Genomic DNA, 23,089 nt, shown 5'->3' with positions numbered 1-23,089 from the left:
AAAATCTATATCTGGTTCTCCAGATTCCTCTCCCCGTGAATGAGTATGGGAAACACTGTACCCCTACCCATTCCAAAAAACACACACACACACACCACGTTTGGGCTGAACACACACACACACACACACACACACACACACACACACACACACACACACACACACACACACACACACACACACACAGGTACTTGGCTCAGAAGCTCAGATTATACAATTTTTCAAGCGATTTAAAAAATTTAGAACAAAAGCACAACATGTTATGAACAAACACTAGTTGGATTAAAATATATGTCAGAGAAATGGCAACCAAGGTGCCAGTAAGCCATCATTTCTGCTCATAATTAAATTCTCCTTCAATCCATTAAATTACATATTAGTATATCAAAAATAATTTGGGTAACATAATTCGGAAGTACAGTTGCTAGAATTACACTTCCAGTATATATGCCCATTCAGAAATGTTTTTAATTTCTTATCAACTGTACAGTGCTGACACCAATGAATGACATTCCACTTATCGCTATAGGTGCTTCTGTACTGTAATGTAGGCATTACATCCCAGAATAGGATTTGGAAATGGCCCATTAAACAAACCAATATAAGCTTAACTTCTATGATACATGCCTTAAATAGGAACGCAAAAGTACATTAGATTTCTGCAATTAACAATGTTAACGTAATTTTCTGGATCAAACAGATAAATGGTCAAATTATAAATAATGACATTTCAGTTCTCAGTTGATTGTAGGAATGAGTCAGAAACATGATGGGAGTTTACGTTGCTCGAGCACACTACCTCCCTCATTACAATAAAAGGTTTCCTAAGAAATAAGATGGCTGTCATTGTGGACCTTCTTAAAATGCTCGTTATGCTGACCCCACTTGTATAGGGGGATTCTGATTGGCTGTGTGTTAGTATCAACCTGCCAATGTTCCCACCCAGCTTCTTCTTGGATAGGAGCACAACCCACTGCTGATAGTGGGGTATTATCCTTATCCATATTGTGCCCAACTCCTTACCATAGGCCTTCCTATGACATCCCTGGCTATTGGCCTTTAAATTCACAAGAATAAAAAAAAAGGTCTACACAACTTATTTCTGCACTCTACTGATGTTCTTCAAAAGATGGCAGTGACAAATCACATCACACAGACATACTATCAGGGGTCACTTGGCATACATCGGTAAGCGCACATAATGGACGTACCACAGCCTAGAGGCGATTCAGTTCGCATTGTGCGCTATACAAGTATTTCATTCATTCATTCATTCACAGCATTAACTATGTGAAAGCCGCATATTGCGCCTCACTGATAAGCCAATCTTTCCAGAGTTAGTTGTACTCCTCAAAAGGGCTCTGACTTGCCCATTAGGCTCTATGTGTCCAGCTCACAACTCCCTACAAGTCATTCCAGAAACAGGACTGCTGAAGCTGTACCTCCAGATTATGTACACTTTGCCCAGGTGCCACTTGAAGTTCCAAGGGTATTAGTACTAATGACGAGAACATTTGGCTTGGCTAAAAGACCTTTTGCCTCACATGACATTAAGGAGGGGCTTCTCTAAAAAAAAAAAAAAAAAAAAAAAAAAAAAAGGGACCTAGCACTTGCTTATAGCTTTTCCCTTTCCCATAGTAGAAGGAGAACAGAACCATCTTGTGGACATCGAGTTAGCTGCACCAGCTTACACACTGGCTTTGATACAGAGTCATAGATCTAGAACACACATATGCAAAAGGGGGAAGTCAGGAGGTCTGCATGCTTATTCCAGGTCAGGATCAGGGGCGTAACTATAGGGGGTGCAGCAGTCGAGACCACAACTGGGCCCTGTGCTGCAGGGGGCCCATGCAGCCCCCCTATACATATGGCCGGCAGCAGCATAGGAAGCTAGGGGTACCAGTGCACCATGCACACGGGTGGCTGGAGGTGGAGGGTGACTAGCAGAGCTCCATGCTCAACTATCGCACTGGCTGCTCTTTAGTTGTGCATTCCCCGCATGACCCGTGTCCTCGGCTGGCTCCTCAGAGTACCCCTCTCCTGCTCCATGCATTGCCGCTCAGTCCAATGTCTGTTCTCCCCAGCCAGAGTCGTGCTCCGTTCAGTTTTAGATAAGACCTGTTCACTAGAACACACCATGGAGGTCAACGATCCTTCCAGTTCTCCAAACCAGCAGTAGCTGACATCTTTAAGGCTTCAAGTACACACAGCCTAATATGACCACTGGAAAACTAAAAACTTTCTTATCCTGAACACGATTCTTCCACTTTCAGGAGCGAGAGATTGAACTTCCCCCAACCGCAGCAGCTCCTAAACTATCCTAAGAGCCTATGTGTACATAGACACATAGGGGTTTATTTACTAAAGGCAAGCCCACTGTGCACAAGTGCATTTGGAAGTACAGTTGCTGGAGATCTGAGGGGGAAGCTTTGCTGGATTTCTACCATCTAATCATGTACAAGCAAAAATGCTGTTTTTTTTCCCCCTCGCACGTACCCCTCAGATCTACAGCTACTGCACTGCCAAGTGCACAGTGGATTTGCCTTTAATAAACCTCATAGGCTTATATGGAGTTGAGTTTAGGAGCTTTCGGCAAGAAAACGTCAAAAGCGCCTAAACATCAAGTGTAGTGTACATGAAGCCAATAGTGCCACACATATGCGCACAGCCTATTACATTAGGGTTTGCACCCCAAAGCTCAAGCACACATACATACTTTATCTCTATATTTATATGGTAGTAGGTCAATGGACAGTGTTGCTAGAGCAGTGGATGATGTCAGTAGGGCTGAGTGGTGGGGGGGGGGGGGCTTTGTGAAATATCAGGGTTCTAAACCAGTGACAGCTGCTCCATTAGGGGCGCAGGGGTCCCACCTAATCCACATGCCCAGCCCCCAATCTATGTTTTTTTTTTAGAAGTACATGAATGGAGCCTGAGGCTCTAATGGTCTTCAAAAAAGGGTGGGCTTGGGACGCAGAGCACTGCACCCTAAGCTCACCCGGTTGTGTCACATTAGCAAATTAATATTTGCCAATGTCTTCCTGCTTCTCCTCCCAGCCAATCAGAAATTGGGTCCTGAGAGTCCAGAGATTGGCTAGGGAGTCTTAGGACCCACTTCCTGTTCAGCTAGGAGGAGAAGCAATGGCCCGGTGTTCCGTCAGAATCGGCAAACCGTCACCAGCTGGATCAAAGAGCAGTGGGCAGAGGAGCAGTAACAGCCGCTTCCAGAACCCAGCACCACTGTCTGACCCGCCAGGGGGTTTGGGGTTGTTTGCCGGCACCACCCCAAAATATTCAGCACCAGCCTCCACTGGTCTAAACAGACCCCTACTGTCTCACTTTGGAGACAGAGAAAGGGACTGAGGACAGAGATTACCCAGTCCCCTTCTATGCAGCCAAGTATATGTAAACAAAAAACACTGCGCAAAAGATATAAAAGAGGAAGCTGCCAACACGCTAAAACAAGGATTTTTTAGCTGTAAAGATGTAAACGATGTGAAGTGTAGGCGCTAAACGTATATTGCTGCGATATTCAAAAGGGATTTAACCCAAAAGACACAAAGAAAAAACGCATAAAAAAAGTGAACTATATACGTGCAAAAAACAAAAATATATGCAAGGATCATAAAATGTGTCAATGTAAATATATCTTACTTGAAAAACATGACCCCAAATCTGGGGATAACATCTTACAAAGAACAAAAGAATGTACAAACAATCAAGTCCATGTGTTGGTGAACGTGAATGTAAGAAAAAAAAAAAAATAGTGAACATGGATGTGCAAATTTGAATCCCAACTAGTTGTAGTGAAGGCAACAAATTCTGATATGATATAACCATAGGCAGTTTCACCGTCGTGCAATTCCCACCACCTTATGAAGCAAAGGCTTACCGGAAAAAGATGACCCGAATAGACTTATGCCTAAGGGGTCAAAAATGGCTTGTAATTCCAACTACTGAGACATTGGATTCAGCATTCCATATTTCCGTGGATCGCAGGATGGATAATCTTTACGGTATAATGGACTGTATATGGTCACCGTTTTTTATTTTTTTAGAGAGACACCTCCGGCATCAGCTCGGACATAGGGGATGGAAGGATAAAGCCAAAATAGTGTAATAACGTTTTTAAAAAAAAAATATTTTTTAATAAAAATAAACTATTACACTCACATTTCCATGGTTGTAAATAGACGTATCACAAGAAATAAGCAGTGGTAGAGTCTTCCCGGACGCGTTTCGACCTATGGGTCATCATCTGCGGTGGGACTTGATTGTTTGTACATTCTTTTGTTCTTTGTAAGATGTTATCCCCAGATTTGGGGTCATGTTTTTCAAGTAAGATATATTTACATTGACACATTTTATGATCCTTACATATATTTTTGTTTTTTGCACGTATATAGTTCACTTTTTTATGCTTTTTTTCACTATGCAGCCAAGTAGTAGTGGGAATCTGCTCAGCACAGGGGGATTAGGGTGTGCCCAGGCACATCCGGCATACCCTGTGCACACGCCTAGGGTGCCACAAAAAGACAGTCCGACTGCAGATGATGGTCACAGGTAGCTAAACTATAAATAAAATGTCTACATTAAAAACATCCAAGAGTTGGGAACATAGTAAAAAAGTGTCACAGCAATGGTAAGAGAGGATTAGATCATTTATATCAGGGTAAGAAAATATAGAACCACCAACACATTTCACAGGCCTAAAAACACTAAACCTTCTTCAATGCTTAAGAATGCAATGAGCTGGGAATGTTTGGACTCAATGTGGTTCATTAACATTAGTTGTTGAACCACTGATGTACATCCCGGTTGATAGTTCAGCAACTAACGATCTAGCACCTAATGCCAATTGCAAATAAGTGGAGGGCCTTGGTCCTCTTGGTCTCTACCACCACTGGTATAGCACTCAAACAACATCTTTAACTTGGACTTTACCCATCTAAACCAGAGCCAGTAGACTCCATGAATTGGGATGGGAGTTGAGAATAATGGACTGCCATGTTAAAAAGATCCACCACCATATCCTTAATACACAAAACAAAAAAACCCCAAACCCCCACACCCACACCCCTATACCAGTAACCAATTATTACCAGCTCTTGACGTGGTCATTGGACAGATCCAGTGACTACAGTGTGTTCTCAGCCACTAACCCAGAGCAAGCATGCAGCAAGTTAAAATGGAAGTAAAACGTATAGTTTTCAACCAAGGGAGCTGCCATCTTGGCCTCCGTTTATTGTTCAACTGCCATGATGCTGCAAATGTGATCAGTTAGGATTCCAGCCATTGGATAGTTTGACAGTTTGGTTGAGAGGACAACCAATGTGACAGTTACATTCCTGGCACGTGCTGGGAATGTAAGGGCTTATTTACACTTGCTTCAGCTTCAACACACATTAACAGCTAGTTTACACTTGCTTCAAAACAAGGCTTCAGACAGGCTTTGTTAAAGCTCTCCGAATGCCAGTCAAAGCCCCGTCACTAAATAAAATGGTTAGCTTACAGTCCTGTTTACACATTGCTTTCGCTTCGGTTAAAAAAGGATACCCCATGTAGCTTTAGTGGTGCTTCAAAGCCTCCATAGGAGTCTATGGCCAAGCTTGCTTGAAGCCTCACCGAAACCTCATCAAAGCACCAAGCAAAAGCAAGGTGTAAACAGGACTGTAAGCTAACCATTTTATTTAGCGACAGGAGCTTTGACTTGCATTTAGAGAGCTTTAACAAAGCGTGTGCAAAGCGTGTGCAAAGCCGATTTCCCAGAAAAGCCAAGGACAGTCTTTGGTACTTCAGAGTGGTGGCACTCCCTCTGAAGTCTATAGCTGAACAGTACCAAACACGAATCCCCCAACAGGATTGTACAAAGTAGTAGCTGGTGATCTCCCAGAAAAGCTAAGGAAAGTCTTTAGATCCAAAGGGCTGGTACTCGTCGTTTCCAGATCTCAGTGCAGCCATGTGCAGGGTCAGTCAGCTTTTGCGCTCCAGCAGCCTGTGTCCTGGCCCTTTCAGAGAAGATTTCAGGGAATGTTCCAGAATAGAAGAGGTTCCCCAGCCAAACCATAGCTGGGACTCCACATAAAAAGTGCTTGCAGTTCCAGGCAGACTTCTAGTCTGGACTTTAGCCCATTTATTTCCCCCCACAGATATTAAAAATCGGTAGTAAACAACACCCAGGAAAAAAAAAAAAAAAATTGGACCCCCTGCAGTTTTGTGCCATAATGTGCCAATATGCACTATATAAATCCTAAATAAATTACGTGTGAATATCTCTTAAACAGTGCAAGTTTGAGAGATGGTTACTGTACCTACAGGTAAGCCTTATTATAGGCTTACCTGAAGGTACAAGTTATAAGTGGACTTTACTTCCACTTTAAAAATGCAGGCTGAGGTCATATCCTCCCACCCACTACGTCCCCCCTGGGAGACAGGGGAAAGTAATTGAGCTCATACCTATTGAGCTCAGAGCAGATCTATATAATCAAGTCAATGTTGTACTCACTCCCCCTAGGTGCATTATTGTACGTGTAGCACCCTCTACTTAAGGGTAGATGTGATATGGTAGAATTGGAGGCGTAGGATCTAGTATAGGTAAATTTAGCCAGGCCTGGTTGTTTGATTCCGTGTTGTCGGATAATCCGACAGTGTGTGGGCTCCATCGGACCGTTTTCGGACAGTTTTTCAGCTGGGCTATAAAATTTTCAGACAACATGATCCGATCGGACTTTGTCCGATCATGTGTAGAGAATTCCGATCAGACAAAGTGCCACGCATGCTCAGATCAAATTCCTAGACCAAAGCTATTGGCTACTAGCCTGAACGTAGTCCTGTCCTAACGAAATAACGTCATCACGTTACGCACGATCGGATTTTCTGACAACTTTGTCCGACTGTGTATATGCAACAGTTTCAGACAAAATCCGACAGATTTGGTCGTCGGAATGTCCGACCTTGTGTACTAAGGCTTAGAGTAGTAGGGGGTGTGGCCACATACACTTGGGCTCAGAGATACCTCCTCTGTCTGATTGTGAATTGCACTAGCCGGAGAGGATGGGCTGAAACCTGAGTGGCAGGAAGTTTATGTGGGAGTCCTGACCAATCATTAACCTGTGTGCTTAAAAGGAGGTCTCCGATATAAATGTGGGGGGTCACATGCTTCTGGGGGGGGGGAGCCTGAGGGACCGAGCACAGAGGGCCTGGGGCCCAGGAGAAAGAAGTCGAGGAGTGCTTCAGGAGGTTCAGGCCGGACACCTGGAGTGCAGCGGGGTCAGCATGTGACGCTGGGAGAGAAGCAGACATTCCCACACGAGGAGGAAGCAGGAGTAAAAGCGGAAGAAGAGAACCAGGTGATCGACTTTCTGTGAGTGAAACATGGACTGTTGATTGGGAGAGGTTAGGTCAGTGAAAGCCCAGAGAAACTAGTGCAGAAGTGCTTGGAACTATATACCGTGAGTGCAGGAACCGCAGTATAAATCTTAAAATAGTACTCCCAATGACTGAGGGATGTTGGAACGCAGTGGAGGCCCATCCATAAATTTCCCTCCCTATGTGCACTGTATCCTGGCGCAGTGCAATATAGGAAGCTCCACGTCTATGCAATCACAAAATTGCAGAAGAGGCGTTTCATTTGGGCAAAAAAAAAAAAAAAAAAAAAAAGCGCTCTGTGTTGCAGCCGATCGCGCCACAGCTTCCGGCGCGATCATCTGGCCGAGCGAGTGCATAGACTTGCACTTTGAGTGAGCAGTGGGTGGTGCTTCCGACTACGGTGGTCGGCAGTCGGCAGCATACCCCAACCCCCCCCCCCCCCCCGCTAAACAAGATTTAAAAAATAAAAAAAAATGTGTTATCGGTGGTCGGCAGCATACACCTCCCCCCCCCCCCCAAAAGCTTTAAAAGATTATTTTTGTTGTAGATATGTGCGATTTGCAGGTTGCAGGTATGTGCGATTTGCAGGCTACTGCATGCAGTTATGTGCAATTTACAGTTTGCAGAATGCAGATATGTGCGATTTCCAGAATGCAGATATGTAGTTATGTGTGATTTACAGGTTGCAGAAAAGGTGCCTGATGTGGTTATACACAAGATAGGCATGATTCATCTGCTTTAGTAGAGCCCTGTGTATAATGTGCAGCCTGGTATATGATGTGCAGAGCCCCGTGTATAATGTGCAGCCTGGTATATGATGTTGATTCGATTAGGGGTTGTGGCTTGTGAGTAGGGATGAGCTTCGTGTTCGAGTCAAACATACGTTCGACTCGAACATCGGCTGTTCACCCGTTCAGCGAATTCCGAACGTTATGGGCCGTTCGCGCCAAATTCGAGTGGCGCTCACGGCCCACAATGCACTGCGTCATCGCAGTGCATTGCTGGCTCATGATTGGCCAAGCATGCACTGTGACCAATCACAGCGCCAGCAGCGAGGAGAGCCATGATTGGCCACAGGCAGGATGCCTGTGGCCAATCATAGCTCAGGCTGTGTAGTACACGACCCACACTATATAAGGCCGCCAGCGCGGCGGCCTTGTGTAGTGTGTTGGTGTCTGAAGCAGTTAGTGGCTGTTCTGTGTACCTTCAACACAGTATACACCGATCGTTATCGGCCGATTTTCGATCTTGCTCTTCTGTAGTGGTTGTTGTCTGTGTGCTCTGACCGTAGTATACACCGCTATATTCACCTCACCTATATAGCTAGTGATCTATCTTTTATAATAGAGCTTGCAGTCAGTAGTGTTAGGAGCTTGTGCGTGCTGTCTGCATGCTCTGTACCCTGTACACACCGCTATATCCACCTACATAGCTCTTCTCCATTTGAGCCCACTTGCCATCTGCAGGAGTTATTGGAAGTTGTGTGTGCCTCCAGCACAGCACAGTATACATCTGTATATACCCCTTTATCTCTGGTGTTCTATAAAAAAAAAGGCATCTGCAGGAGTTAGTGGGTGTTTTGTGCCTCCAGCACAATATACACCTGTATCTACCCTTTATTGCTGTTCTCTAATAGAGCCATCTGCAGGGCTTAGTGGGTGTTGTGTGACTCCATTACAGTATACCCCTTTATCTCTGGTGTTCTATAATAAAGGCATCTGCAGTAGTTAGTAGGTGTTGTGTGCCTCCAGCACAATATACACTACCCAACTGCTGTTTTACCCAACTCCCTTCAGGCCATTACCATGTCTGGAAGGCCAGTAAGGAGAGGCAGACAGGCGCAAGCCGATAAAAGAGGGCAAGCAGGCTCTGTGTCTAGAGACAACAGTGCTGGTCGTGGACGCGGTGCATTGTCATCAGCACGTGGCCATGGGACACGCTTGTCCTTTTCGGCAGCTGGACATGTTGAACCGCAACATGCCAATGACTTGGTAGAGTGGATGACCAAGCCCTCTTCATCCTCCTCATCCTCTCCCCCCCCAGTCTCAGGATACTAGCAAAGCAGCTGCCAGCGCATCGTCTTCCATCGTCTCAATGTCATCATCAGTGACTCCTTCCTTAGACCCACCACGTCCTCCTGAGGAGTCTCCTGAACTCTTTGAGCACAGTGTTGGGTACATGCTCCAGGAGGATGCCCAGTGTTTTGTAGGCTCTGATGAGGACACTCAGCTAGAGGAAGGCAGTAGCGTGAATGCAGAGAGAGGGGATGCTCAAGAAGGACAGCAATCTGGCAGTCATGTTCCACAAGCTGCAGCGATGAAGAGGGAGGGGATGATGAGGGCACTGACTCCACGTGGGTGCCTGGTAGGAGAGAGGAGGAGGAGGAGGAGGCACATGTCCAACGAGGCAGGATGCCCTCCGGGGGCCAGCTTAGGGGCAGCACACCGACTGAATCACACCGCAGAGCTCCGCCTGTGCAGGACGCTGCCTCTGCGCGTTATTCTAAAAGTTCTTTGGTGTGGGCCTTTTTTGAGACGAGTGCATCAGATCGCACCGCTGCCATTTGCAACATATGTCTCAAGCGTATCTCGCGTGGCCAAAACATCAGCCGCTTGGGCACCACATGCTTGACCAGACATATGTTGACCTGCCATGCAGCTCGTTGGCAAGCGTACCTCAAAGACCCACACCAAAGAACAAAGCGGACCTCTCCTTGCTCCTCATCAGCTGGCATCTCCAACCCCACTAGACCTTCAGTACTCTCTGAAACCTGCTCTGAGAGGAATGAAGGTGTAGAATTAGGTGTGTCACAGCCAAGTGCTTCCGGGCACTCTGCTAGCAGTACACCCACGTCCAATTAGAGCAGGCAAATGTCCCTGCCCCAGCTGCTGGACCGGCGAAAAGTTCACTCCCAGCCATCCACATGCCCAGTGGTTGAATGCTAGCTTGGCTAAATTGCTAGCACTTCAACTGCTACCTTTTCAGTTGGTAGACTCGGCCCCCTTCCGTGAGTTTGTACAATGTGCGGTTCCTCAGTGGCTGGTCCCCAAACGCCACTTTTTCTCACGGAAGGTGATGCCGGCTCTCTACCGGCATGTGGAAGGCAATGTCCTTGCCTCACTGGACAGGGCGGTCAGCGGTAAGGTGCATATTACCGCTGACTCATGGTCCAGCAGGCATGGACAGGGACGTTACCTGTCTTTCACGGCCCATTGGGTCACTCTTCTGGCAGCTGGGAAGGATGCAGGACAAGGTGCAGTAGTGTTGGAGGTTGTTCCGCCACCACGCCTCCAAAATGCTACTATTGGTTGTGACACACCTCTCTCCTCCACCCCCTCCTCTTCTTCTTCCTCCATGGCCTCTTCCAGTGCTCTGTCCTCAGAACCAGCGGTGCTCCGTAGGTGTTCCAGGGGCTACGCAAGTACGCAGGCAAAACAATGCCATGCCGTGCTTGCGCTGGTTTGTTTGGGGGACAGGAGCCACACTGGGGTGGATGTTTTGTCAGCTCTGCAGGGGCAGGCCGAGAGGAGGTTGACGCCACGCCAGCTCAAGCCAGGAATGGTGGTTTGTGACAATGGCACCAACCTCCTCTCCGCCCTCCGACAGGAACAATTGACCCATGTGCCCTGTGTAGCTCACGTCCTTAACCTGGTGGTGCAGCGGTTCTTGGGCAGGTACCCCGGCTTACAGGATGTCCTGAAGCAGGCCAGGAAAGTCTGTGTGCATTTCCACCGATCATTTAATGCCTGTGCTCGGCTGGCTGAGCTCCAAAAGGAGTTGAACCTGCCCAAGAACCGCCTTATATGTGACATGCCCACCAGGTGGAACTCAACGTTGGCCATGCTGCAGCGGCTGCACACGCAGCAGAGGGCCAGCAATGAGTACCTGTGCGACTACGGCACCAGGACAGGGTCAGGGGAGCTCGGTTTTTTCTCACCACGCCAGTGGGGCATGATCAGGGATGCATGCACTGTCCTGTCACCATTTGAGGAGGCCACAAGGATGGTGAGCAGTGACAGTGCATGCATCAGTGACACTGTACCTCTTGTCCACCTCTTGGAGCATACGCTGCGTGGAATAATGGACAGGGCACTTGAGGCAGAACAGAGGCAGGAAGAGGAGGACTTCCTTGCCTCTCAAGGTCCCCTTTATACAGACAGTGTTCCTGCTGTGCCACCCATCACACAGGAAGAGGATGAGGAGGAGGAGGATGATTGTGTCAGCATGGAGGTGGAGGCTGGCACTCAGCAGCAGCAGCAGTCTTGTAGGGATGATTTACAGTCCCAAGAAACACGTGGACTTGTACGTGGCTGGGAGGAGGTAGCTGCGGATCATATTGTCCTTAGTGACCCAGAGGACTCCGGACTGAATGCCTCAGCTAACCTACGCTGCATGGCCTCCCTGATCCTGCAAAGCCTGCGGAAGGATCCTCGTATTCTTCGGATCAAGGAGAGGGACCATTACTGGCTGGCCACTCTCATTGATCCACGGTACAAGGGTAAGGTTGCCGACCTTATCTTGCCATCGCAGAGGGAGCAGAGGATGAGACATCTCCGGGAGGCCTTGCAGAAAGGTCTTTTTTACATCGCGTTCCCAGAGACTGGGAGGTTACAAACTCCTGGTCCTGGACAACGTGTTGCTGAGGCATCGGTCAGAAGGAGCGGTGGAGAAGGTGGCCCTCTGACTGATGCTTTCAGACAATTTTTTAGTCCGCAGCCCCAAGGTATGATCGGTTCCAGCAACCATCGCCAGCGTCTGATTTACATGGTGCAGAAATACCTAGGGGCAAGGTCAGACTTGGACACCTTTCCCACCGAAAATCCTCTGGCTTACTGGGTCTTGAGGATGGGTCACTGGCCAGAGCTTGCACAGTATGCAATTGAGCTACTGGCCTGTCCTGCATCCAGCGTTCTTTCGGAACGCACCTTCAGTGCTGCTGGTGGCTTTGTTACCGATCACAGGGTGCGCCTGTCCACCGAATCAGTTGATCGACTGACCTTCATCAAGATGAATCAGTCTTGGATCACCCACAGCTACCAAGCACCTGAAGCTGATGTAACCGAATAATTTTTTTTGAAATATCACATCCCTTCAAGGCTGCTGATGCCGAGTGACTGTCCTGTTATGTTGATTGTCTATCCTCTTCCTCCTCCGCTGATATGTTGGAAGAACATTTCTGGCTCTGGGTGATGCCATCAGCCCAATTTTTCTGCCCCTGTTCAACAGGGGCGTTTAATTACAATTTTTGATGCAATGCTTTGCAGCAGGGCTAATTCCTGCAATAAAACTAGAGTATATGGGAGAGGTTGCAGTGTGGTGGCACCAGCACCAGTGCCTAAGGCCCAATTTTTCTGCCCCTATTTAACAGGGACATGTAATTACAATTCTTGATATAATATTTCACAGGAGGGCCCGTTCCTGTGCCCACCCAGAGTAACTGTGAGGACATATAGTGTTGTGGCACCGGCACCACAACCACCAAAGGTCAATTTTTCTACCACTGTTCAACAATGGCATGTAATTACAATTCTTGATATAATCGTTCACAGCAGGGCGCTCCAGCGCCCACCAAGAGTCACTTTGAGGGCTTACAATGTTGTGGCAAAACCAACACCTTGTTCCACCATTTCTGCAGAGCATATAGGGCAGGCCCCTACTTTCAAACATCCAACTTACAAACATCTCCTACTTGCAAACGGAAGGAGACAACAGCAAGTGAGATGAAAAAAAAGATGGACAAAACAAAATTATACAGGGGTGATAACCCTTCCCTATGTTTTCCAAAAAGCTTAAAAATCATTTTTTTGACTGGAGCTACACTTTAAAAATGTACCAGTTGAAAATTACAAACAGATTCAACTTAACATAACAAACCTACACAGTCCCTGTCTTGTTTACACCGCCTGTATACTGCTGTTCTGAGTATATAGGGCCACACGCATTTCCTTTTTTTAATATGGGTACTGGGTTCCCCTTAATATGCGTACAAGACCCAAAAGGGGCTGGTAATAGGCAGGGAGGATTACCCATGCCATTTTTCTCAATGATTTTCAACCATATTGCAGGAACCAGATATAACATTAAAACCGCAAGCAGTTTTAAATGGTGTTATTTCCGTTGTGCAGGGACTGTTCTAAACACGGGAAACACGTGGCACTTCACCGGCATACTACAGACACCCCCCCCCCAGGCACCATATTTAAAAGGAATATTTCACTTTTTTTTTCACTTTAATCATCATTAAAATCAGTGCTCCCTCCAAAACGGCCATTTTTAAAAACATTTTAGGCATTGACCCATGTCCCCTCGGGCAGGAGCCAGGTCCCCAAACCCTTTTTAGGACAGTATCTTGCAAATTAGCCGTTAAAAACTTCAATGGGGTTCTAAAGTTCGTACGAATTTGGGGTCCATTCGAAAGTTCTGGTGCGAACCGAACCGGGGGGTGTTCGGCTCATGCCTACTTGTGAGAAGTGAGAGGGACCAAATCTGAAGGGGTGGGGTCTTGCGCCCCCCCATCCTAAAACTTCACCAGCCGCCACTGTTGGAACACGGGTCATGGAAATAGGTGGTGATAGCCTATGGCTCTAGGCCCAACACCCAAAGGAAATCAGTCCGGTAGAGGGAATTATTCAGAGTAATGCCCTTTTGGTCTAACTTGGGAATGCTGCACAAACGGAAGCAAGGAGGATCAAGTCAAGGAAGTAGTAGTTAACTGGCAGAGGCAGCGCGGCATTCTGTGAATGAGGACACAGAATTGTTCTAAAGTAAAAAAGGTCAGGGATAATCCTACCAAAGTCTACCTGTGAGTTATTCAGAGTGACTATTAGCCAACAGGGAAGGCGTGACAAGGACTCTATTACAGTATTGCATGAAGTATTTGCACAAGAAGTTCAGAGAAGAATTGATATCAAGGAAGCTGGCCGATTAGTGTTCTGGTAAAGCTAAGGCTATGGAATGACTTTTCACCATGTGTAAAGCATCAAAAGAGCATCTCATACAATCCTTCTCATGTTCAAGTTAAAGTTCTGCAAATAAAACAAAGTATAAAACCTTAACCTGGACTGTCTATTTCTACAGGTTGTGAAGTGTATGGCAGATTACTACAACTAATTCAGCAGCTCCTACAGGGGTAGTGCGCTACATACGTTTAGAAACATCAAACTGCAGTTTCCACTGTTTTGGCAAATCTTCCAACAATGCCAAATCACATTCCCTGTTACAGACACCTACAGGGATATCAAACCTATTGCACATCTTGGCTTCAATTATTCAAAGCCACAGACCTGCAACAGCGTGCAGCAGAAGAACGCCAGAAAAGTGAACAGGCACGTTTTGTGTTAGTAGCAGATGATGGAATTTTTGAATCAAGATCCAGGCTTGTCACATAAATCACACTGCTCCCGTTTTCTATTACCTTGCATTTATAGCCATATGTATACGTTTCCTCAGTTATATGAGAGCAAGTATCAATTTTGTTTGTAATCATAACTCAATTACGGCTACTTTGTTTCAGAGACCCACTGTGTAAAATATGAACTAAAATGCATTTGTCATGTGATATAAGGCTAGGGTATGAAACAATGGAGGAATCACCTACGGGTTTTAAATAAACCCATCAAGGCAAAAACTAAAAAACGGATTCTGGCCATATACTATACGAAATATCAGCCAAACCCAGTTTCAAAAAACGAACGTTCGGCTGTGAGCGCAAACGATGGTGCCATCATGTAATGACCAATAAATCGCTCAGTGGACATAAATAAATACATTTTTTTTTTTTGCATATACCTAGTGCAGACAGGTCGGATGGGAAACACATTAACCTTTCAATTTATCGTTCGTTAGAGAATTTCCAAACTTGTCCTTCATTTTTTTTGGCTCAAAAACATCCAAACAATTATTGATTTTGTGCCCACTAACTGGCCGAAAAAAAAGAACGAACGGTCTAATGACCGATTTTTTTGTATAGTGTATGGCCAGCATAAGAGCAACACTAAGGCCATACTCCTACAGCCTATTCCCTGTCCACTTCATTAGGATAATATGATATAATATAATATTATATCCCAAATTTGCAATGCCAGGGTCCCCCAATGTCCGACTGTGATACCAGCATATGTTCATGCAAATAGCAACCATCAGATAGTTGACATTGCATATGCATTTTTCTCCTTCCAGCTAGGCTACTTTTGCTGATTTGTCGGTTTAAAAAGGTGTCAGTGGCTCTGGAGTCAATTTATAGCACTCTGATTGGACAACACAAAACATTTTTCAGATTCCAGTAATTCTCTACAATATTAATCCATATGCTAAGATACTCAGCAGAAACATTACTTTAAAGCTGAACTCCAGGAATTAGTATTGTGCATTTACCTTGGCAAAAAGTATGCATTATTTATACCCAATGGACCACTGGAGAATCCGAAAAAAAAAAAAAAAAAAAAACACACCCCTGTAGTAGTTGGCACTACTACAGTGATAGCCACGATCTTCCAGGTTCTGTGCAAGCAGCTTACCTCTGCACACTGACCTCAGGGAATCACTCGCTCAGGACTTCTGCCATTCACAGAATACTCTTTTTTCCTGTTAATACAAGGTGTTCTCTGATTGAAAGGAGGAGCGGTGGCAGTGCGGCAATGTCATGATCTCCACCTTGTCCAAGCAGATAATGCCTTGTATTCATCAAAAAAATAAATAAATAAAAAATACAATGTGTTCTATGAATGGCGGCAATGCGTAGCAATCACCCCTCTGCAGGAAGTGTACAGAGGGGAAGCTGCTCACAAAGAATCTGGGCAGGATCTGGAAAATCAGGTATAAACACTGGAATGTGGGTTTACTGGCGTGCAGCTAAGGCCCGTCATTAATTTGTACAGGCAGCTGTACGCAACCACCTGTGACCACCGGACACAGAAATATGCCCTTCTTTTTACAGTGTACGGCCCTCTTTGACCATGGAAATGAGCCCTTAATAAACCCCACATTCCCACGTTTACATGTGTACAGGAATGCAGCATTTTCCCCCAATTGCCACTTTTTGCTTTTTTAATCATTTAACCTAGCAAAATAAAAGAGAATGTGGTTATTCTGTCATGACAGGCTTCTTACCTTTAATTTCACAGCTTCTCATTGAAAAATCTAAAGCGTCAGCTTACACCACGTCTCAGATAGGTCACCTGAGAATTGCCATGCAATGTCTGCTCAACAATTACACACATCTCCCTTATTTATACAGCCATTTCAGAATACACACGCAGACTGTAGTCTATATTTACATACACACAATGTATATACAGTATATTGAATCACATCATAGAAAATAAAATTCACCCCCATCACATCCAAGGCCTACAACACAAAAGGCCGCTGGACAATAGATTGAGGGGTAATACAGATTGAAGCCCGGGGATGCGAAATGTAATGAAGCAGTAGAAAAGACATACAACACTATAGGGAACCAGGGGTGTGGCAGACCATCTCCTATACATTAATGCTACCAGCCGATACTCTGATCAGCTTTTCTTCAATGCATAGAAGGTTACAGGAAGGTCAGGAGAAACAACCAGAAAACATTTTTTTTTTTTACAACCAGCAGAGCAAAATGCATGCAGCTAGTTTAATTCCCAGTTAAAGCATGCATCTACCAAATGACATCTTTTGCAAGGATCAGCATCACTAATAATAACATGATGAATGAATAAATCAGCGTCACGTTAATTTAATAACCCAAGGTAGAATGAACGCTATTTTCCTCCATTGCACATGCCATGTCAATACCATTTACACAAAAAAGGCCTTGCAGTTAAACAGTCAGCATCATCCTCCGTGCTTACTGTTAACCTATGCAGGCCTAGGAAAATAAGAGCCGCAACAAGGACAGATTTTACATAAAATGTTTTGGAATGTGGATGAATGGATATACATAAAAAAATAGCAGGCTGGCAGATTGAAGCCCACACATGGCAGTCACCAAGGTAGTGGGCATAGGGAATGGCCTAATATACTGGACATCTTTTATAGAGGATAGAAGGGATGAGCCATTATACTAAACATTATAGGGGGTGATTATACTAGACAGTATAGAGGACATAGGGGATGATTCATTATACTGAACATTATAGTGGACACAGGGGGATGCTCTATGTCCACTACAATAAATCATCCCCCTATATTGTTCAGTATAATAGAGTATCCCCTATGTCCACTATAATATTCAGTATTATAAAGCATCCCCCTATGTCCACTATAATGTTCAGTATAATAGAGCATCCTTCTATGTCCACTATAATGTTCAGTATAATAGAGCATCCTTCTATGTCCACTATAATGTTCAGTATAATGGTTCATCCCCCTATGTCTACTATAAAGTTCAGTATAATAGCTCATCCCCCATGTCCACTATAATGTTCAGTATAATAGAGCATCCCCCTATTATACTGAACATTATAGTGGACATAGGGGGGATGAACCATTATATTGAACATTATAGTGGACATAGGGGGATGATCTATTATACTGAACATTACAGTAAACATAGGATGATGGTTATACTGAACATTATAGTGGACATAGGGGGGGTGATATATTAGACTGGACATCTTTTATAGCGGACATAGGGGGTGATTATACTGAACATTATATAAGACATAGGGGATGAATTATTATATTGGATGTCAGGGATGATCTATTATACTGAACATTATAATGGACATAGGGGATGATCCATCATACTGGACATCTATTATAGTGTACACAGAGGATGCTATATTAGACTGGACATCTTTTAAAGAGAACAAAGATCATCCCCTATCATACTGGACATAAGGGGCGATTATACTGGACATCAGGGATGATTTATAAAACTGGATATAGGGGAATGATCTATTATATTGGACATCAGGAAAGATCAATTAGACTGGATACACTGGGCATCTATTATAGGAGGACCTAGGGAATGATCTCTATTATTCTAGACATAGGGGATGATCTATACTGTGCATCTATTATAGGAGGACTTGGGAATGATCTCATCTATTATTCTAGAGACATAGGGGAAGATCTATACCGAACATCGGAGATGATCTCTATATACACACACATATATAGGACAGACAGTATAGGAGCATGCTTACAGTCCAGGTGCTTCTTCTTTGGCCCCATGACCTCATGAGTGGTGGCCTTGCATACTGCCCTGGCCACGGCCGATCCTGTGACACTGTACTGTGCGGCCGCAATGCGATCTGTCAGCGTCTGTCCCGACATCTTCTCTCCTGTGACAAGAGACATCCACAACACTGATGAGTACAATGGCAGCCCCCTAATCTGATGACAGCACCCTGCAGCTACACCGACATGTTCCCTAGACATCCATTTCCAGCAGAGCAGCCAGTGACATGGATGGTGCAGAAGGAGCCCCACTCCTCCTCCTCCTCATCATCATCATCATCCTCCCCAATGCTGGTATCCTAGTTACTGCAAACCAGAGAGCCCTCCTCTCCCCACACACATGCTGCAGAATACATAGAGGGGAATAAGGCACCTGGTCAGCCTTCCGATGAAGCAATCCCCCCTTCAGATGATCAGTGGCAGCAGCACCAAGGTCTGGTCCCTCAGAATACAACCCATCCTCCTCCTCCTCCTCCTCCTCCTCCTCCTGTTATCCTCCCTGGCAGCCTGGGATTAGAATATCACCGCCCCACCCCCACCTGCACTCTCACATCTCTCTTCTAAATTATTAAAGGGACAAAATGCTGCCTGATGCCTGCCCATAGCCCAGCACTGCGAGGGTGCCCTGCGCTGCCATGACAGCTCTATACAATACATGGGAGTGTGGGGGCTGATCACATGGAATTGGGGTGTCAGACCTGTGTGTGCCTCTGCGGGTTATTCTCTGCTGTCACTCCCTCACCGTCTTCCTCCTAAGTGATGCTGGAGAAGGGAGAGACTAAAGCTTCTTCCCTCCCCCCCAATCTATGGGGGTGGGGTGTGATCACCTCCTCCTAAGGTAAACCCACATCACCACCCAGACCTGCTGAAGGGTGCCCCATTCTTATACCATCTCCATTACTAGTCTACAGGACCATTTAGTTACAAATATGTGCATAGATCTTAGCTGTGCAGCGTCACATGACATCAGTCCATTTAAATGTGGGTGGAGCTACAGCCCTCCAAGTGACAGCTATAAGGAAGGAGAGGGGGTGCTTTAATATGAATGGAAGGAAATGCAGACATAACACAAGGAGTCAGAGAACACATCAAATGCTGCTGTATATTCCTTGTGCACTCAGCTCTGTTTGTGGCATCTGATCAGTCTGTCTGTCTGTCTGCACCCCCCCCCCCCCCCCCGGTCATTTCCCAATGGATGCTACCCAGTCACTCACAGTCACCCCAAGGGATGTCCTCTGCCTGCTGATCACACTGGCTCCCTTTCCTCTCTCCTTTATTGTGTCCTTGGAGCTGACAAATGTCCTGGAGGTGGAATGGAGTCAGCTAGTGCAGGCTCTCTAGCAGCTTTACTAGTTCAAAGGAGCTGATCCTTAGCACAATCTCCCTGCTCTGCCCAATGGTTTCTTCTAATCAGGTGATGCAGCCTTAGATTAACCCCTTGCGGCACACACAAACGCTTAACTCTTTCACTTATGGGTGGGGGATGAAAGCCATGCAGTTAATTTTTTTTATTTTTTAACTGAAACTAAATTATTGGCATGCAAGCCTATGCAATTCAACATACACTCTAATCAGATAGGCTAAACAGAGAAAGGATGACATTCAGTCTGTATCAGTGTTATAAAAGGTCTCCTGTAGCCTAATGCTAGGCATACACAGATCAATTTTCTCAATCGGTTCCCTGATCCATGCTAAACGTCGTGGGTGGAGGAATCTCCACTGGCAGTTATTGCATTTCAGAAACTACCTGCATACAGCGGCTCCACCTATTAGAATACAGTCAGGGCCAATTCACACTATGTGCGGTGACAGATGTTTTATTGCACTGTAAAATGTCTAATCACAGTAAGGACACACAGGAAACAATTGTTTTCTATGTGTCCCATTCACACTGCAACGTAACCTAAAGCCCCGTACACACGTGCCAAATGTCTGGAGACAACAGGCAGGAAATAAAGGAAAAAACAAACAAACAAGCAGGCTGGAAAACCAGCAGCCGACCGACTCCCGATCAGCGCTCTCAGCCAATGGCAGAGCGCGCTGATCGCAGTGTTCTGGCGGGGGGTGCCCCGCTGTCGGAACACAACAGCTCAGTGGGGGGAGATCGCTGAATCAACCTTGCATGGTTAGTACAGTGGCTCAAACCAGAGCGGCCAGGTTTTTTTTCCACGCAACCCGCTTAGTATGGCGCTGTACATTACCATGAATGAAGTGTACATTTTGTAAATGTCACACAAAGTTTGTACAAAAATAAAAAGAATGTATAGGGAAGAAGGCACACACACTGTCCCCTACCGCAGCTAACAGACAGCTGCTGCAGTTGTAAAGTGCTCTGGCAGCTGTCCGTTGTAGTGTAAACCTGGCCTTACTGTTAGGGAAACTATCCCCAGTTGAATTTTAACTTTACGTTTGTTGAGCCAAATGGTGCTTGCAGGGCAACCTGCTGACCAATTCAGCCAGAATTTGAGCCACCGTAAAGGCCCATACACATGATCAGACTTTTTGACAACACACATGCAAATTAGCTGTTTTAAAGGCAACATCCGACCATGTGTACGCTCCATCGGACAAACTTTTTTCGGTTTTCATCGGACAAATGTTGGCTGTGAGAACAGACAAACTTTTCGACAACATAAGTCCGATGGAGCAAAGTCCGATCGTGTGTACAGAAAACCATCGGGCTTTACAAAATACGCATGCTCAGAACCAATGCAAAAGATCAGACAACAATACAGAAGTTGACCAAAGGTGGCGGTAAAGAGCAGAAAAACCATGTGATTTGGTGAAAGTTGGCTAAAAAGAGTCCAATCGTGTATATGCTTAACAAGTTCACGGCCAACGCCCTTTGTACAGAAATCCACGGGAAAGTTTGCACAAAGTCTGATCGTGTGTATGAGGCTTAACGACATTAAAAAAAAAAAAAAAAAAAAAAAAAAAAAAAAAACGCCAACGCTGCTCCTAGGAAAAAGCAGCATTAAAAACACGCGGTTAGCCACGTTTTTGAATAGTGTTCATGAGCGTCTATATCCTATATTGTAAGCTCTAATGAGCAGGGCCCTCTGATTCCCCCTGTCTTGAATTGTATTGTATAGTAATGCAATGCAATGTCTACCCTCATGTTGTAAAGTGCTGCATAAACTGTCGGCGCTATATAAATCCTGTATAATAATAAAAACATTCCCTTTAATGTAGACATTTCTTACAGTTCAACAGCCTCTGCTCCTGGACGCACAAGGCAACATGGAGGGCGTTTAGAGGCAGAAAATAAAAAGCCAGGAGGTCCCTAACAGCAGCTGTAAAAACATCCTGTGTGCATGAGCCATAAGGCCCCTTTCACACTGGGGTGGTGGGTGCGTCGGCGGTAAAGCGGCACTATACTATCAATTTTGCAGTGCTATGGGGCGGTTTTACCCTCTGCTAGTGGCCGAGAAAGGGTTATAACCACCCGCAAAGCGTTGCTGTAGCAGCACTTTGCCAGCGGTATAGCCGCGCTGCCCATTGATTGCATTGTAAAATCATATTAAAATGGAAAAAAAAAAAAAAAAACCCACAAACACTGCTTCTTGCCTAAAAATGGTCATGATTGGAATATAGAGATCATTCATATCTGTTTACATCCGCCAAATGAAGAGCATAGAAACCTCTCCCATTTTTTTCCTTAATCTTAAATGATCTTAGATGTAGACAGACACACAGACATCTGTTTAAATCTGCCTGCTCGTAAAAAAAAACATACATTGTAGTTTAGTTTGATGGATCTAGACTGAAAGCTTGTGCGAAAGGACCTTGTTTTGTAACACTGAAGGGGCTTCACTACTCATCCAAGCTGGGCTCGGTAACAGGTTGAAACAATGTATACATCACTTTATTTATATGAATGCCACCATTGGCAAACTGGGAAAGTGGTTAATCAGCAATGCTATCACTTCTTTAAAGGAAATCGATACTTAAAAATGATGTTGGCTGGCATTACTGACCTCTCATCCTGAAAAGTTTTGCAGTCCAGTTAGCAAAGCTGAAAGAATGGCTTCCCTGTGTTCAGAGCCTCTAATCTGGAGAAGAAAAAAAAAGTATTCAGGGTTCTAATTAGACTTCATTCTGCCCTAAGCACACCTGAATGATGACACTGCCTTATGCAAGGCACACCCCTTGTGTCATGTGACTCATTTAGTAGTGTATATACTGCCAGTATATGGAATTGGAGGTAGCATGCTGTCTGCTTTATATCCATAGGGTATGGGCAACAACTATACAGACCCATAAACAAGGGAGTGACAGTTTTATAATATGAACAAGAAAGCGCGTTTTAGTCCTCTTAACATCTCTACCAGTCTCTAATAGGAATGTAATTTGCATTTTCTGCTACCATAGGTTTGTGGCAAATCCCAAGTGTTCCAAATTATTGGCCCTGTAAAAATGAATGAGGAAATTCGATGGGCCATGTATTCTTTTTTTTTTTTTTTTTTTTTAAGCAGGTTTTCCAAAACCATATAGTGCAAGGGCCTGCATGAGTGCATATACCTTTCACACTGGTGGCATTTTTCAGGCGCTTTAG

The 23,089-nt window shown here is 45.2% G+C and overlaps 1 protein-coding gene across 2 annotated transcripts in view; it reads right to left on the bottom strand.

Moving 5' to 3' along the window:
• The window catches only part of SNAP91 (synaptosome associated protein 91), a 176,062-nt gene extending 157,217 nt beyond the window's left edge, over positions 1–18,845 (bottom strand). Inside the window, exon 1 of one of the 2 annotated variants that reach the window (XM_077487318.1) lies at positions 18,501–18,845. In XM_077487318.1, the coding sequence (XP_077343444.1) occupies positions 18,501–18,735 (235 nt within the window). In that variant the 5' untranslated portion in view covers positions 18,736–18,845. The remainder of the gene's footprint in view (positions 1–18,500) is intronic. The other variant, XM_077487319.1, reaches the window with a different exon arrangement.
• Positions 18,846–23,089: the final 4,244 nt, after the last annotated feature.

The sequence above is a fragment of the Lithobates pipiens genome, unplaced genomic scaffold (genome assembly GCF_037356315.1).
Source record: "Lithobates pipiens isolate NorthernLeopardFrog02 unplaced genomic scaffold, aLitPip1_a1.2 Scaffold_18, whole genome shotgun sequence".
Lineage (NCBI taxonomy): Eukaryota > Metazoa > Chordata > Amphibia > Anura > Ranidae > Lithobates > Lithobates pipiens.
Note: the sequence above shows the minus strand (reverse complement) of the source record. Positions and strands in the feature narration are given on the sequence as shown.